Here is a 17,102-nt window from a genome sequence, read left to right on the forward strand (position 1 = left end):
GGACGAGCGAGGTGCGTAGGGCGCCACGTCGGCAAGCGCTGAAGACGCAGCCGCCAAAGGGTCGGAGTCGGGTTTGGGGGCGGCTTGCGGAGTCCTCCGCCGAGCTGAGCAGCGCATCCCAGCGAGGTGAGCGTGGAAGGCGGCCTATTCGTCCCCCTCCTCCTCTGCGCGCCGCGCAGAAAATGCGTGGTGGATTTGAGTCGGGCATCTTCTCCACCCCTTTTCCTCCGGGGTGGAAGAAGAGTGGGGTGGGGGCCCGTCGCCTGCCCCCTCCGCGGCTCGTCGAGGTCGGGGCTCTTTTGCCTGCTGGTGCTGGGGGCGGGGCGGGAGCGGGGACGCCGATAGGGATGGGCGCAGGTAAAGGGCCGCTTTGGAAGGAGGGAGCCGAAGCGCTGTTGGTGCAAAATTCGCCCGAGGGCTGTTCTGAAAGTGGAAGGAAGGTGCTCCCCTATAGTGTGTTTTGCAGCGTGCAATCCCGTAGCAAGGGGACCGAGTCTTGGAGCTGTTCGGAAAAGGCAGCCTAAGGAAACCGAGGGGGAGGAGCGGCAGCAGCTGTGGTTCTTCCTCCCTTCTCTTCAAAAGGTCCACCGAGCAGCCGTGTGCCCCCGTGGTTTCCGAAGGAAGCCGTGCTGTGTTCAGAGCGAATATTCTCCCAGGTGCAGTTTCTTAGGACTGCTGTCTTCCAGCGGAAATCGAAGAGGCTCAGATCCGCGAGAATCGCGGAATGTGGAAGCCTGGGGCGCGCGGGAGAAGCTCCCAATAATGGCGTTGTTGATAGACCTTGACTGTTTAAATACCCACCAGCCTTCCCTGCAGAGCCTGTTTCTGCAGCACGGGCTGCTGTTTTGATTGGAGGCGGGGAGGCAGAGAGAAGGGGACATAATGCAGCGTCTAGAGGTTTTCTCCCCCGGGAGAAAGCCAGGTACAGTTTCTCAGCGCTGCCAAGTGCAAATGCAAAGGAAGGTGAAGATAGGCTGCGCAGCAGAAAACGCAGAAGTGGCCAGTGTGTTCTGGCAGCGGATATTTAGGATTTTTTGTTCAACGTGGAAGAGCCCGCGAGGAGGTGGGGAAACGAGGCCAGGCGGCACGTCAACAGCAGTATGGCTCCAGCGCCTGGGCCTGCCTCCTCTGCCACGTCACTGCTGCGTGCCATCCGTCAGGCCTTCTTTGTGGCTGCCCGGTCCCCGTTTGGAGCCCTTTGCGATGGAGAGGCTGCGCCTCCAGCTGCTGTTTACGCTCCGATTCCTGAGTATGTTTTCAGGCATGGTCCCGGTGGGGAAGATGATTAATACTCTTGGTGGAAAACAGGGATGGGTGGAAAGCATGTCTGCAGATGGTTAGCTAACTCGCTGGGTGCTCTGAAAATCAATGTTGCGCCTTCATTTGGTATTTTATATCAACGTGTAAGTATATATTCCTGCTTTTGTTCTACAACGCCGAAGCTGTTGTTGCTGATTGGCTAGACCACCTCATTAAAGGTTATTTAATATGCAGGTCAGTTTGTGTCAGAAGTGTGTCGTTTCAAAAACTCTTCCAGGAGAATAAAATGTCTCAATTCTAAATTAAGCATTGAAATGGATGTTTGAGAGAATGGGGTGGGAATTCTTCTTTAAAAGCAGTCTGGGGCCCCATGTTGTTGTACAACACCCATGCCACTATCCTTCATCACTACTTTTCTCAACCTTTTGACCCTGGAGGAACCCTTGTAATATTGTTAAGGCCTCAGGAACACCTGCGCATTCAGGCTCAAATATAAATATAGGTCAGAAATTACAAAATTATTGTATTTGTTTCATGTGTGGGCCTGTATATATGCATTTACACTGTTCTTAAACTAAAAACAAAGAATGAGACTTACCTCTTTAATGTGAAGTTTGCCCGAATTTGAAATAATTTTTTAAATACACCGTGATTTCCCAGGTAACCCCTAGAGACCTCTTGCAGAACCCTAGGGTGCCACGGAACCCTGGTTGAGAAACCCTGCTTTATCATAAAGTTCAAATAATTATCAGGGTGTTACATGTAAAACCCACAAAGAGATGCAGTATTAAAGTAAGGAATTCGCTCAACCTCTCTGGAAACATTACTTCTCCTTGTGGGAATGATAAGGAATTTTAAAATGGTTCTTTGAATTAAGTTTGGTAGATTTCTAATAAGATGGCAAGTTAATTATTTCTGCTAAGTTTTTTATGAAACAGGTTTACATTGTCTGGAGAAACAAAATGGCTTTCATTTTAATATTTTAATAATGGGCTTATTAGAGGCTGTTTTAATTTTACAAATAAATTGCCTTGATAAAATAGTGAGATGAAGAAATACTGTATTGGACTGCTCTTGGTACTGAGAAATTTTACTGAACTTTAAAACTGCTTTTCCAGTCAAAGGGTCTGCATTGTATAATGCAGCTTTCTCCAATCTTATGCCCTAGAACAGTGCTTCTCAACCTCAGCAACTTTAAGATGTGTGTACTTCAACTCCCAGAATTCCCCAGTCAGCCATGAAAGCATTCTGGCTGGGGAATTCTGGGAGTTGAAGTACACACATCTTAAAGTTGCCGAGGTTGAGAGACTTCTTCTTCCTAGCGTTATTCCCGCGCTATGGCAGGGTCCGCTTGTCGGCATATCCGTCTCCATTTGACTCGATCCAAGGCATCTTCAGGGGTGACATTCACACATTCCGTGTCCTCCTCAATGAGGTCCATCCACAGTTTCTTGAAACACTGCCCTAGAAATGTGTTGGATTTCAGTTTCTGGAATTGCTAGTCAACAAGTCACTGGAGATTATGAGAGGTAATTCAAAACATCTAGCTACCAACATATTTAAAGGCTGGTACAATGATGGCAGTTACGCTTTAGTTGTCCCCAAATATCAGCTAATGTGATTGCAAACTCTTTTCTAGGTGCAAGAAATGAAATAAGAATCCATCTCTTTTTACAGTGCTATTTTAGTAAGAATGGACACAATAATCGGGATTGGTTAAATAATGGAGGATAGCACTGCAGACTTCTGTACAATGAACAGACAGGTCTGAATCTGTTTTTCAGATTCTGTGGAAACTGAACATTAAGTGAACTTGTTTCTTACAAAATCTAAACAAGACTGCTTGGAAGATTCTGGACAGCCACATAATTCTAAGCAAATATTTATGTTTGTGTGCTGCTTTAAAATTTTTGAATTAATTTAGAATGATTATTCAACAATTAAAGCAATTAAAGATCATTATGTAGTATTTTGCTTAGAATATCTGAAAGAAAGAAATTTTTTTTTAATGAATCCAGAATCTTAATTCTCAAGTTAGTTCAATGGTTACTTGAAAATATTTTTCTGGAAGTTATCTTCACCCTTCACATAATTTGATTTCCAGATATTAGTCTGTGTTATATTTGGATTTCGTATGCAGTAACACTTTGATAACACTTTTCATAAAAAAAATTGTAAACATTTCATTCCTTTTGATTTTATATAGAAAATCACATTGGGACGTTTGAATACAGTAACCTTTGGTGAGTATATATAAAGTGTGTGTATACATAAAGTGTGTATATATAAAGTGTGTTTATTGTTTGTGGCTATTGAGAAAGCCTAAATGTTGGTGGTTGAGGACAAGGCAAGAAAGAATATATGTTTCCGGATGGGGAGAATAACAGTTTCTCCTGTACTTCGTCCAGTTTAAAAATCAGCCTATTATGGGCATTCAAATGTATGTTATAGCCATACTGGGTATTTCAAGGACATATTGTAATGGTTGCCTACTCCAAAATACTCAGTCTCACAAGCCAGGGCTTAAAGATAACTGATTTATTATAAGAATAGTGTGCAAATACAAAGAAAGCTGAGAATGAGCAAAAGCGCGCGAAATACAAACTAAAAACCCTCGCTTCACAACCAGCCCCGCCCTTCCTCCCTCCTAGCAACCACCCCCTCCCAGGTGTTAGCAACCGTTACCCACATCGGCCTGAGAAAGTAACCTTGAACAGAGTCACTAACCCAAACATACATTCCACAGTTGCAGCAAGATTACAGCCTGGCACGGCTGGAAATTTCCAACCCGCAAACACGGGTTAGAAAAGTGACATGCGAAACGTTACAATATATACAGAACATTGAAACGAACATGACACATATTTTAGTTGGCATAGTTGGGAGAGATTTAAGTAATTTATCCTCCCCAGCCCAATTCAGGTTGTCCTCTTGCACTTCTGCATACCTGTTCTCTTTCCTCAAAACATAACATACCAGTGGAAATACACAAACCTCATGATGAAGAAATGCAGAACAGGGTCTGTTGTGCCCTACCTAGAATGTTGGTGCAGTAAAGTGCCAGGCATCATGAGAAATAAAATTGTCAGGGCTCCTGGTGTAATTTTGAAGGAGATGATGGAGGCCCCACAGTAAATGTGAGGAGGAAGAGGAAGACAGTGCAAGGAAGGGAACAGGATAATGTGAAACCTATTCCAAACTCATGTATAGTTTAGGTCTCACGGGTTAGGAGGAAGGAGACTAAATTCATAGATTTAGTTGCAAATAAGCTTGCATTCCAACATTTAATCACTGGTAGAATTTAAGCATAGTCTAAATTAGTTTCAAATTCTTAGAGGCTCTGATTCAGTTTCTACATGTATAAAAATAATCTATGTGGAGAAGTTGATTTATGTTTGAGCTGTGGAGTCAGATTATTTGTATCTTTTTTTGCCACACAAAAATAATGTTCAAAGAACACAACTAAAATCAGCTAAAAGATACAAAACAAATCATCTTTACAAAAAAAAAAAAAACAGGTAAAATTCCAGTCAAATATTTTATTGTTGCACAGCATGATACTCATCATGCCTATGCATATGAAGAATTCTTTTGCAAAAGTTTGGATAGGGAAATATCTCTTAAAAATAATTAATAATTAAAAATAATTGTTGTGAAACAGAACTCATATTTTGGCCTTTATATGTTACTTCCTTATTTATTTGAATTTATTAGCTGCCCAACTCCAGTGGACTTGAGTAATCTGAAGAGCTCACATTGTCATTTCTAATTTATGTTGTAAGATTTTTGTGTTATCTGTTTATTATGGATAAGGGAAAGGATTGAGGCAACTGTGAGTTCATAGCAGAACAATGTTTTGAACCAGAGACACTCTAGTTGATGGCTTAGTCTTAGCCACTAAGATGATTGTAGCAAAGCTTAATTAAATGAGGCAGGATTTTAAATAAATAGTACACAGATATCTTGTTAATTATAATTAAATGTGAGAGACTTTATTTATTTTTATTATTCAAATTTTGCTACCGCCCCCAAAAGAGGGACTTTCTAAACATACATGAAAGAATCTATAGGTATTCCTCAACTTATGACCACAATTGGAGCCAGAACATCTGTCGCTAAGCAAGGTGGTCGTTAAGTGGATCACACCAAATTTTACAACTTTTTTTGCTATGGTCATTAAGAGAATCTGGCTCCCCCCATTGACTTTGCTTGTTGGAAGCCAGCTGGGAAGGTCGCAAATGGTGATCGTGTGACTCCGGGACTCTGCAACTGTTGTAAATACATGCCAGTTGCCAAGCACCTGACTTTTGATCATGTGACCACAGGGACACAGTCATAAGTGCGAGGACTGGTAAGTCAGTTTTTTCAGTGCTGTCGTAACTTCAAACTGTTGCTAAACAAATGGTTGTAAGTTGAGGACTACCTGTACAGGAAGTAAAGAGCGCTATTGGTTATGTTTATGCTGAAACAAGTAATGAAAATAAAGGATCATCTTTACATGACCTAAAAAATGGCAGACTTTCCTGACCACATTGTCATAAATTCATTTGTTACGTACCATGACATATAAATGGATTGCACATAACTTTCTACGTTATGTTGTCATTATAGCATGTAAAAAATGTGCAGAAGCAGAGAAAGGCATATATTTAATTTTCAAGTGCAATCTTCTACCTTGTACCTATATTCTACTAGAACTCAGCAGTGCTTTGGATTTAATTTGGGAGAAGTTCTTCAGACCTTGTGAGAGCATGGACACAGCCCTGTGCATGCATCATGTATCATCATGAATCATGCATCCTAGAAAAAGACAAGGCCACTTTAATGAGTCACAAATGTTGCTCTTTTCACACTCTTGTGTGTTTCAGTACCTTTTCCAAATAGGTTTGAAGCATTGTACAGTCCTATATTCTATATTCTAATGTACCCTTCCCCAGTTTGACATTCTCCAGATTAGTTGGGACTGCAACTCTCAGTTCCTTGCCAGAATTTGCAGGCTGCTTTTACCTATTCATGTATTATTGCCAAACTATTAAATAGCAACACTAGCTCTTTCAAGATATTGTTACAGGTAGTCCTTGCTTAACAACCATTCAAAGTTACAACAGCCTTAGAAAGCGTGCTTTACGGCCCGTAAAACACTGGCCATTGTGAAGTGTCGCACCCCCCCCCCATGGTCACGTGACTGCATTTCGGGTTCTTGGCAACCAGCTTGCACTTACGACTGGTTGCCCAGTGCAGCGGAGAGACCCTCGCATGCAGCCTGTGCCGGGCCTCCCAGGGTCTCCCCACCCCCCTGAGGCACCCTGCGGTCCTTTCCTGGGATTCCATCCACTTAACAACCCACAAGAGCTTTGTGTGGCTCAGAGTGGTAGGTGGCAGCATTGCGACCGAAACTCTCCCCACGACCCGAGTTCGATCCCAGCGGAAGCTGGGTTCCTGGGTAGCTGGCTCAGGTCGACTCAGCCTTCCGTCCTTCCAAGGTCGGTAAAATGAGTACCCAGCTTGCTGGGGAAGGTGACAACTGGGGAAGGCAATGGCAAACCAACCCGTCATAGTCTGCCAAGAAAACATCGCAAAAGTGGCGTCCCCCCAAAGGGTCAGACATGACTCGGGGCTTGCGCAGGGGACCTTTCACCTTAATGATCTGCAAGATTGCTTAACAACTGCAACCGGGAATGCTGATACTGCGATCATTAAGCGAAGCAGTCACATGTTGTCTCGCTTAACACAGCTTCACTCAATGACCAAGCTTCCAGTCCCAATTGTGGTTGTTAATTGAGGCCTACCTGTATTTGGTATAATAAATATGAGTGTTTTGAACTTTTTCTTTTTTTATAATTTGGTATTTGCAATTGCAATATAGGCTGCATAGCAAAAATGAGGTACATATAACTGTGTCTGCCTAGCTGTCTCTTTGTACACTGAAACATCCCAGAGCTGAAGAAGTTTGTTCATTAAGTATGTAAGCTAAAAAATAACAGTTGAACAACTGCCTCACTAAGGAACACATTACCCACTACCACATTGTCTAAGCTACAGTTATTGAATGGACTCAGCAGTTTTTCTAGATGGTACATCTCATTAGATATGTTGTTTTTGTTAACTTAGGTAAATGTTTGTTTCTTTGTGCAACTTAAAATTATTTTGCTGTGGTAGATGTCATTTAGTCAGAAGAATAAAAGAGGTGGGAACTTGTCATTCTGAAGCTATATAACAAGGCGTTATTTAGGTATGTAAGTCATTGTAAGGTATGAAGTGTAATTTAGATTTATATTGTATAAATCTATAGAAATGATTTTGAAAATAATTGCAGTTTGCTATTTATTAGCTTTTTGGTTCAATACTGTTGGTTTTAAAAAGCCAAAATGGGATTTAAACCAGACTAAAACGATAAACTTTGCCATTGACTTACAATGTTGATTTTAGACAACTAATAGTGCTTAAAAAAACACTCTTGTTCTGTTCTTGGTGTCTTCTTACAGAAGGAAGAAATGGGTGTAACTCTATAAAAGGTTTTTACAGTTCTATCAGTTTAGTTCTTGAGTATGTTAAGAAAAACCATGTTGAGCCAGCAATGGAAAGCACATTAAACAGATCACCTATTTGCATCTGATAAATCATGTGACCTTTTAAAATAGCTCAAAAAGCAAGGGTATGATATTGTATTCTAATTTAAGGACAGGAAGTGGAAATGGATGTTACGTCCTGTTAAACCTGTAGGCAGTATACAGTTATTCATGTTGAATTCTACTCTCAGTGTTGAGGGTGATGTTAATGCCACATCACTTGGCAAGGTTCCATATGATCTTGATAATCCTGAATGAGGATGATGAAAGACTTCTACAGGGTAGTACTTCTCCTCAGCATTATTGAATAATCTTTGCAATCAGGAGTTACTTGGCAGCATTGCTTGTAATGCTTTCATGTGGTAATCTGATTTGGTGTAAGGATAGGCCATTTCAGATTGCTGACATCTTTATCTTGAATGAAATAGAAATGAAATGTCCTGATTTGTGGAGTCATCAATGGATTCAAATCCATTTATTATTGTAAAATATCACATGGTTGTTATAGTGACAACTTTAAAGATACATTATTCAATGAATATATTTTCACCCTTGATACTGAGCTTATCACACTGCTTTTAAATTTTACACAAACATCATTTCAAAGTCCTAACTCCAACTCCAACATAACTTCAGCATTCTTAAGCTACACTTTATAATTTATCGTAGTGACAGACTAATAAATAATTGCAATCTTAACTTTTTTCATATTATAATTACATCATACTCAAGATAATATAGGCTCAGCGCTTCTCGTTATTAAAATAACACATGGTATTGAGAATGAGGCTTAGCCTATCTGTTTTTCTTGTTTAAAAGAAGAAATCTGTTCTAAACTTAGATTTTGTTAAATTATTATACAAGAGCATAATGTAAAAGATCTTGATCAGAGCAGTTATATTTGTGGCTTGATTTAGAGCTTTTGGTTATTACAGCACAGCTGAAAATACAAAGTATTTCCTTACCTCTATAAGGCAGGCTGTAAGAAATTCCTCAACTGACCACCTGTTTGAAACAACAATGCACATTAAAGCATTATCCCGCCTCTGATTTGGGTGACATTTTTTCTTGTCCAGATTAAAGCTCACATCCTAGGACTTCTGGCAGGAAACACTGAAAGTTGCATGTTTATGCATAGCATGAGTGGTTCTAGTACATCAGTTCTTAACACCCATATAGTATTGTATCAGTGATTGGACTGCCATGGCAGATCCATCCCAGCATATTCGGTGACTGACTTGCCTAGTGAGTAACTTTTCAAAGGAACATTGGAGAGGTGGACTAACCTAGAATCTACACATTTCTCTCTTTTTCAGGCAATAATGAACCAAACAGAGAAGAATGAGCAAGAAGTTCCTCCATATCTTAACAGTGAACCCCCAGAAGGTACATTTTACTGTAAATTGTTACAGTAACAATTTTATTTGAGTAGAGTAAAACATCTTAATATGTTGCAGTACATGTGTTTGCTCAAGTCCACTGCAGTGAATAGTTCTTTTTTTAATTGGTATTAGTTCTATTATTTATGAACGAATTTTAATTTCATGACCAAAGTTGACTTTGTAAATCATAAAAAGAATGATTTTTTTTCCTTTTAAAGTCATGTTTGTTGTGGTTTGGCTTGCTGAAGGATAATTTTATGGCCACATCCAAGACCCGCAATAGCTACTTCATTGCAACACACTCAAATTACTAGTCTGCTTTTCTCGTGATTAAATATCCAAGCTAATGCAGTTAAAATGACTGAAGATTATGCAGAATCAGAGTAATGTTAATATGTTGCTCTCCTAATATATTGTCTTCTTTTATAGCTTGTTATGACTTACATGTGATATTGCTGCTGAGAAGGGGACACTACTTTGAAACCCTGTGCAGCTTGGTTTTGAACAAAATGTTTTGTTAACTTGTAACTGCAAGGAGAAGATTTACTTGCACAAATGAGACTGGTCTCTATTCAGACTTTTAGCCAGTCATGCTTTTTTCAGAATCTCCATCCTAACTACTCTTCTGGCTTTCCATTCACATGGACGGTAATGGCTTCCCTGCTTTCCATCCTCGGAGAATGGTTTTGCTATTGATACATGATTGTCAAAATATGTTTTATTTCCTTTTGGATACATAGACTGTACATATATTTGTTTCTGGCTCTGCTGATTGTGGTTAAGGAGAACTGTAGTCCAGCAACATCTGGACTGCCATCAGCTATCTTCACTGTTTTTTAAAAAAGGATGTTTTTCATTGGAAAGCATTCCAATAGATGTGATTTTCTGAAAAAGCTGTCCCCTACTTTGGGTTTTTTTTTTTAATTGCATGATAATGTACTTCATAAAACATTCAGAAATTCAGATTTCTCAGGTAGATTTACCTCTCTGAACTTTTGAACTAAATTGAAATACAAGTTCAGTTATGAAACAGGAGTGATGAAGGGCTAATAGCTAACAAAGTCTCTTCTGTTGTTCTTGAAAGGTGCTTTCTTCATACTAGTGCTAGAAAGCATAATACGTTGACCTTTCTAGCTCGGTAAGATGTAACAAATTGCTATAATGTTGAGTTGCACTTTCCAGGAATGAAATTTAATATACCATGTCAGTTATCTAGATGGTCCGATTGTAACTAAGCACGATCTGTGAATTCCAATGTAATTTCCCTGATTTTGGCTCAGGATGGTATCTGAATATATCCATTGTGCCTTGTAGATCATGATTTATAATTTAGCATCATACGATTCAACAAACCATAATTAAAACAAGCCATGGTTTAACATATTTGAACCCAGCAAATGGCTGTCAGTTCCTGTGTCCCTAAACAGTTCTGATTCTGCTCCAAAATAATTTCCTGTCTTGTAAATTAGTAGGCAAAAATGCTGGATCCCTTAATGAATGATGATAATTGAAAAACCAAAATTTCATTCAGCATTTTCTTTTGCTCTGCTAGAAAAGTTTGAGAGTGTTGCCATTTGTCTTTTTTTCCACAGAATAATGCTGTTCTGTTTGTTATATGTCATAGGAAAGAGTTGTTGTAGAACAAAAAGTGGATAGATGAAAAGTAGCTTAAGAAGTTCGTATCAATTACAAAAAAATAAGTTTTTTCACTGGAACTTTTGTTTGCAAAATTGATGCTTTTCAACCACATTTAAACTAATTCTGAATACTTATACTCTTTCTCTTCCTTAGATTCAGTAAAAGATCATCCGCAGCAGCAGCCTGGCATGCTTACCCGTGTGACTGGTGGCCTCTTCAGCATAACCAAGGGAGCTGTTGGTGCCACAATTGGTGGTGTAGCATGGATAGGAGGGAAAAGCTTTGAAGTGACAAAAACAGCAGTAACAGCTGTACCTTCCATGGGAGTAGGATTGGTTAAAGGAAGTGTTTCAGTTGTGACAGGAAGTGTTACAGCTGTAGGATCTGCTATCTCAAGCAAAGTGCCTTTAACTGGGAAGAAAAAGGATAAATCTGATTAAAGAGATTCAGTACAGTTTGTCAAGGACATTGTGTAGCTATGGAATCTGCATGATTTGGACTACTGTAAAGCCACCATTCTGGAGGAATATCTAAAGAGCTATAAGAATAACTTTCTCCTGAAAGGGACATATGCAGCATGGTATGACAGAAACTTTAGATTTCTTCAAGAACTCTGGTGAAATGCTACACTTGATAAAAAAGAAATCAAGTACATGGATCTGAAGGAATGGCTCACATTTGAATTTTTGAAATCTTGAATTAAAAATGTGAAAATAAAAATGGAGGGAATGACCTGGCAAAAAGTTAAGCACTTCGAAGTTCTGATGATATATCTCCCTTTAAAATCATTTCAACATTAAAGTGCTTAAGTGTTGGCTAGATTATGTCTTTAATTGGTTGCCTCTACCATACACAAATACATTGATGTTCTAGCTTCAAGTCGATGGTCTCCCTATTTTTTTGGAAAACAATCATTGAATTGCCTGAAGAGTCCTTGTGTATCTTTGCTTTTTGAAACTATTTTTATACACACTAAATTCTTCTGAAGTTAACTGTCACAAGGGTGTGTTTGTGTGTGTGCACACGCATGCATATGTATGTATAGCATATCAAATCATTCATGCCTTATGGTGAAAAACAATCTATTTTTACTTAGAGAGTCTTTTAAAGTTTTTGTAATGTCTTGTCATTTCAAAGCAGTCTGTAGAAGGAGTTTTACACTTTTTTAATCTGTTGATAACTGACAAAGAAAGACTGCTAAATCTCAGGTGTAGCTTACTGATCTTCTCACCTGCAAAACGAAAAACCTTTATGCTGTTAGGTTGTTTAACTGAAAATTAATTCCAAGTTGACATTAATACAATATTAGATGACTTTCAGCTGAAAAATAAAAACACTTCTGTGGCTTCTAGCCTCAAGGTACCAACATGTAAAATCTTATTTCCTGAATACAGAATGGAGATAGCAACTACGGTTGCTGTGCACAATCAGTTTACTCAATTTTCACCCGCTATCGTTAGAGATTTTTTAGAAGTTGAATTGTGCTAAATATTTTCAATGAGAATTAACATAAAATACTTTCTACAAATGATACCTCAACAAGTAGGTTTGCAGGATGGCACCCTTGACCAATAATGATAGAAGCAAGTGATTAAAAAAAGGTGATTTGCAAAAAAATGTATTTCATGCATACATTTTCAAAGTTTCCTGAGCAAGACATAGATATATATCTTCTTGTCTGTCTTGTTCCTAATCCCTAATCCATTAATGCCCAGGTAGGTAGTCCTATGTAATCAGTGGGCTATATTGTGGATTTATTGGATTGATATCGTGTGAGTTTCACTTAGAAGCTCTTTAGCATGTTCTTGTTGACTTTGTAGCATTTTGGTAGTCATTAAAAATGACAAGTTCACATAACTATTCTGTATGCAATGTTTCTTAAAATGTGTTAAAAACATGCAAACTTGGTTGGAATAGTTGTGATTATAAACACTAGATTAACAGATGATGTCTTGTAAAAGTAATGACCAAAACTGTCACTTGTCTAAAATTACTTATTCATAAATTAAATAATCTGATATAATTTATTATATTGTTGCAATTTGTATTTCATCTGCCAAAGATTCATAGCTCAGTGACAGAGCACATACTGTGCATAGAAAGGTTCTCTATTTAATTCTTGGCATCACTAGTTAAAAAGAATATTGAGTATCAAAACTGAGCTAAAGACTAGCTGTTGGTAATTGACCTGGATAGTTCTGAATTAGATGAACGTCCAGCCTGACAATCTCAAGCAACTTCATATGCTCACCAGAACATATTTTTATGGCCCAAAGGCATCATAAAAGCTGCAATTAAAAAATCAAATCATTGCAATACAAGTTTTGTCACTGATACTATATGAATTAAGAGCTTTCTTTGTAAACAGTATTTAATCAGGTGACAATATACTTATATTAGCTGATCAGACAATCTTCATATTGGATACCTTGGCTAGCATTTAGATACTCTTAATGTCATTTTACTATTCAATAATTCCCTAATAAATGTGTATCTTAAAGCATATATAAAAAGAATAAAATGTGTGTGAATTATTAGAAGTGCTTTACTAAAGGTCCTAGAATTTCTTCCAAACAATGGGTTAGCACATGGAATTTATATTTATGGAAAGATTAGCCACAGGCATAGAATTTATAAACATATTGATGTACATTTAAGAACTGACATTTATTGTATGGTATTTCTTTGAAGTTGACTTTTAATGGTAAATGAGATGTTACAGTTACAGTGTCTGGATACATATGCTTAGGTTAAGGAATAGAGAAATCTAGTATCAGTAGGCTACATAGTATCAATGAGCCCCAGCAGGCATTCCTCTTTAGTATCCATCAGATTCCCTATCCCACCTGTTCAATTAAAACATTTGGAAAGCTACATATTTCATTAGAGCAAAACTCATTTTGCTTTCTGATAAATAGGTGCTTTGTAGCACTCAAGCCCTCCCAAGACAACTGCTTTGTGAGATGCTTTCCAGATATACCCACTGATCCCATGAAGTTCCTTTTCACTGATGGACAGAATGACACAATGAAATATTACCCTCATTTGCCTGTACTGATCCATGGTTGCGTATCATTCAGCACGGAGCTCAAACTATTTTGGGATAAACTGGCTGATTGAGTGGAACCTATGAAATCAACAAGAACACCAAACTCCAGGACCTCATCCCATTCTATACATTAATTTCTTTTTAAATGCATGAATTTTCATGCAGTTTAAATATTAGAAGTTGGCATGTTTGATATTCAGGAAAAAAAGAATAGCATAGTTGAATAAACGTCAAATGTGCTATGTGCAAGTTCAAAGCCAGGCTGTCTTACGTAGTTGTGAGGTACGTCATTCCTTCTGTTTTCATTTATGAAATCATTGGATTCAGACATGCTATATACCAGGTTGATGGTTCCAAATAATTTAAAACCCCACAAAGGATATTCTAGCAGGGCAGAAGTTTAATTAAATATTTGGAAAGCTACATATTATATTTTTTCACTGAGCATAAAACTACAGAATCCTCTCACAGGTCTTAGGGTTTTGAAAAATTGAATTCATGGAATATAAGGCTATCTGTGGTTTCTAGGCATGATTGCTATATATTACTTTCAGTATCAGAAAAAATTGCCTTTTAATATCAGTGCCTAGAGAACATGAGCAGTCGGTGCTACTGCACTGTCCAGCTTGTAGCTTTCCCATAGAAATGTGGTTGGCCACTGTAGGAACAAGGTGCTGGATCAGACAGGACTTCAGTTTGATCCTATTAATTCCAAGACAGAGCTGCATGTTTAGAAACAATGATTTAGAAAGGCCTGAATACAAACTCAGTTTCTAAGCAACAGTTACATCCAATTTATTTGAGTTGTGAAAGACAAACTGGTCATGTCTTCCTCTTTCTCTAGACTTTCCTATAGTGTTTATTAGGCAGGTGCTGGAAACTAATCTTCAGTATTTAAAGGAGCAACTGGATTATATATGGGTCTCTCACCTTTTGCTTGTATCTTTCCATAGGTAGTTTCAAAATCTTTTTTTGTCCCATTCAGGTATTCTATCGTTCCAGTTTTTAGACTGTATCCTATGGCATCTAATTTTTTAATCCTATATTGAATTATCTCTGTTGACAATTCTAACACAGCGGGCGATTCTTTGATTTGGTCTACTGAAATTCCCACCTTCAATAGTTCCTCCAGTCTTTCCTTCAGAACCGGAGCTGAATAATAGAGAAGGGCAGGGCACTGTAATATTAGCTCTTTTAATTCTTGATCACTGCAGTTGAAGATGCTCTTTGAAAACAAGAGGCTGCTCTGCATATTGCTAGGGTTAAGTTGAAAAATAAATCCTTTGAGCTTGGACAGCAGGCTTAGAACTTCAGAATCAGTGAACTGATTGTTCTGAAGAAACTCCAGGTTTTCTTGGACAGCAGGAGAAGTATTTAATAAAATAAATGGATTTTGACTCAGTAATTTCAATAGCCAGTTTTTCAAATTTCCCTGTGAACCACCTAGTCTTAAATAGTTCCTTTGCAGAGTTTCTATCATGTGCTTATTCTTCTCAACAGGATTGTAAAAAATACTTGATGCACTTGTTAGAAACCTGCAGATAATAACATTCTTCAGTCCCAATCCTTTGAAGAGTCTAATGTTGGCTTTCTGATTTTCATAATGTTCAACTTTAAAAAAAACATCTGGAAACCGTTTTATTAACTCCAGTAACTGCTTTTCGTTTTGACAGACAGATAACCACAGGTCTCTTTGACAAGTGATATTGGTAAGGCTACAAAGGATGGCTTCAGGACAGCATTCAAAAATATATGCTACTGAAGGTCCATCAGCTCCCATTTTTTGCAAAATGTTAACTATTTCTTTGATATACGTCACCTCTTTTGACAGCACCCATGGCTTCAGCCCACGGATTTTCTTTATATCCACAGATAACTTGGAGAGAGATTCTACAGTAGTTTTATTCTCTGCTATAGGAGTATCAGTTGCGTATCTCAAATACTGTAAAAGGTGTCCACTTTTTCTTTGATTCCAGAAGGCTGAAAGAGCTGGCAGTATCAGGCAGGGCTGAGATCTAGCCAAAAAATGCATATAGAAATTTGGGATAGCATAAGCCATTTCACTCTTGGGTCCAGCACTGCAGGAAAGGCCTATAAGAACCAAACATAAGATGTGTTGTGTTAATGCTGTGTCAAATTCAAACTTGAACAAAAGCCAAGAAAAATTAATCTCAATCCCAGATACATCACTTTTAGAGCTACATATCCAAGACATTATGCAACTATCCCTTTTTCTCAATTGACCTTTATTCAAGCAAAAAAGATAATGTAATAATACAGCAGGCAGAACTGTAACTGAAAAACTATGTCACCTAAATCCTTTCTCCTGAAATAAAATTCTGGGATTGTGACACGGTGGATGAATTCTGCCCCCCCCCACTGCCTGTTAAAATATTTTTGCCTATTTAATAGATAGGTTTACCTCCCCACTCCATTCAAATTAACATATGTGAAATCTAACTTTTTCCTGCAATGATACGTGGATGGTAACTAAACGTTAAGTAGCAGCAGAGCTCAAAACAGACACATTTCTCTTGGTGTAATGCGGGTGAGTAGCATAACAGTGTAATTTAATAAATTACCTGAACAAAATAACACTGTTGTACTTCCTGCCCTATTTCCTCTTCGATCTCATAGCCCTTCTGGCTCCTATATGTTTCAAGGGCCAGGGAAACAGAGAGAAAGAATGTGAAAACAAATGAAAGAGAGTGGAAGCAACTGTTACCAAAGGAATAATGGAAAAAGATATCTTTTCTACTTGCAAATCAAGCAGCCTTCCTGCCTTTCCCAATATTTTTAAAGGCATCTTAAAGCTTTTTAACCTTTTTTGCCCCCATACAGTATTTTTATACTACCTCTAATTGGGAAGACTTACATTTTTAAGGAGTAAAAAGTAAAAACTTCCTCCAACCAAACTCAACTACCGGTGCCTGTTGTGGACAGGCCAATATGGACTTCTTAATACTGTAATGGTTTTGATTTTTTTTAAACATCTTTCTAGTATCACCTACAGTTCTGGAAGTTGCCGGTTGTTTCGTATCCAAATACCAACCAACCCACCCATTCAACCTAGTATAACTTTATACTACTTACATTCCTGTATCAGGAGCATTTAATAGCAATCCCTAAGAACCAAGGAACATGTCTGCAACAGGTTCAGATTTCCTTCTTCCTGTGTCAGCAAAGGCTGACAACCGTTTTTGT

General features: G+C 38.3%; 2 protein-coding genes across 11 annotated transcripts in view; one reads left to right on the plus strand and one right to left on the minus strand.

The window, feature by feature from the left end:
- Window positions 1-17,102, minus strand: part of MTERF2 (mitochondrial transcription termination factor 2) — a 99,729-nt gene extending 82,627 nt beyond the window's left edge. Inside the window, exons 1-2 of one of the 3 annotated variants that reach the window (XM_063308458.1) lie at window positions 16,992-17,102; window positions 14,355-15,989 (exon numbers count right to left, since the gene is read on the minus strand). In XM_063308458.1, the coding sequence (XP_063164528.1) occupies window positions 14,779-15,989; window positions 16,992-17,010 (1,230 nt within the window). In that variant the 5' untranslated portion in view covers window positions 17,011-17,102 and the 3' untranslated portion in view covers window positions 14,355-14,778. Of the gene's footprint in view, window positions 1-14,354; window positions 15,990-16,480; window positions 16,708-16,773; window positions 16,811-16,991 lie in introns of those variants that run through there. The other 2 variants (XM_063308461.1, XM_063308459.1) reach the window with 2 other exon arrangements.
- On the plus strand, window positions 45-12,876 carry TMEM263 (transmembrane protein 263). Of its 8 annotated transcripts, none has more exons than XM_063309299.1 (5): window positions 45-126; window positions 3,467-3,503; window positions 7,420-7,492; window positions 9,146-9,215; window positions 11,003-12,876. In XM_063309299.1, exons 4-5 carry the CDS (start codon window positions 9,152-9,154, stop codon window positions 11,287-11,289), a joined length of 351 nt encoding a protein of 116 aa, XP_063165369.1. In that variant the 5' UTR covers window positions 45-126; window positions 3,467-3,503; window positions 7,420-7,492; window positions 9,146-9,151; the 3' UTR covers window positions 11,290-12,876. The 8 variants fall into 8 exon arrangements, with proteins under 8 accessions (XP_063165369.1, XP_063165370.1, XP_063165366.1 ...); XM_063309301.1 differs by lacking the exon at window positions 45-126 and adding an exon at window positions 1,263-1,403 and having other exon boundaries at window positions 7,420-7,511; XM_063309297.1 differs by lacking the exon at window positions 45-126 and adding an exon at window positions 1,264-1,403.

Source organism: Candoia aspera, chromosome 7, assembly GCF_035149785.1.
Source record: "Candoia aspera isolate rCanAsp1 chromosome 7, rCanAsp1.hap2, whole genome shotgun sequence".
NCBI classification, from domain to species: Eukaryota; Metazoa; Chordata; class Lepidosauria; order Squamata; family Boidae; genus Candoia; species Candoia aspera.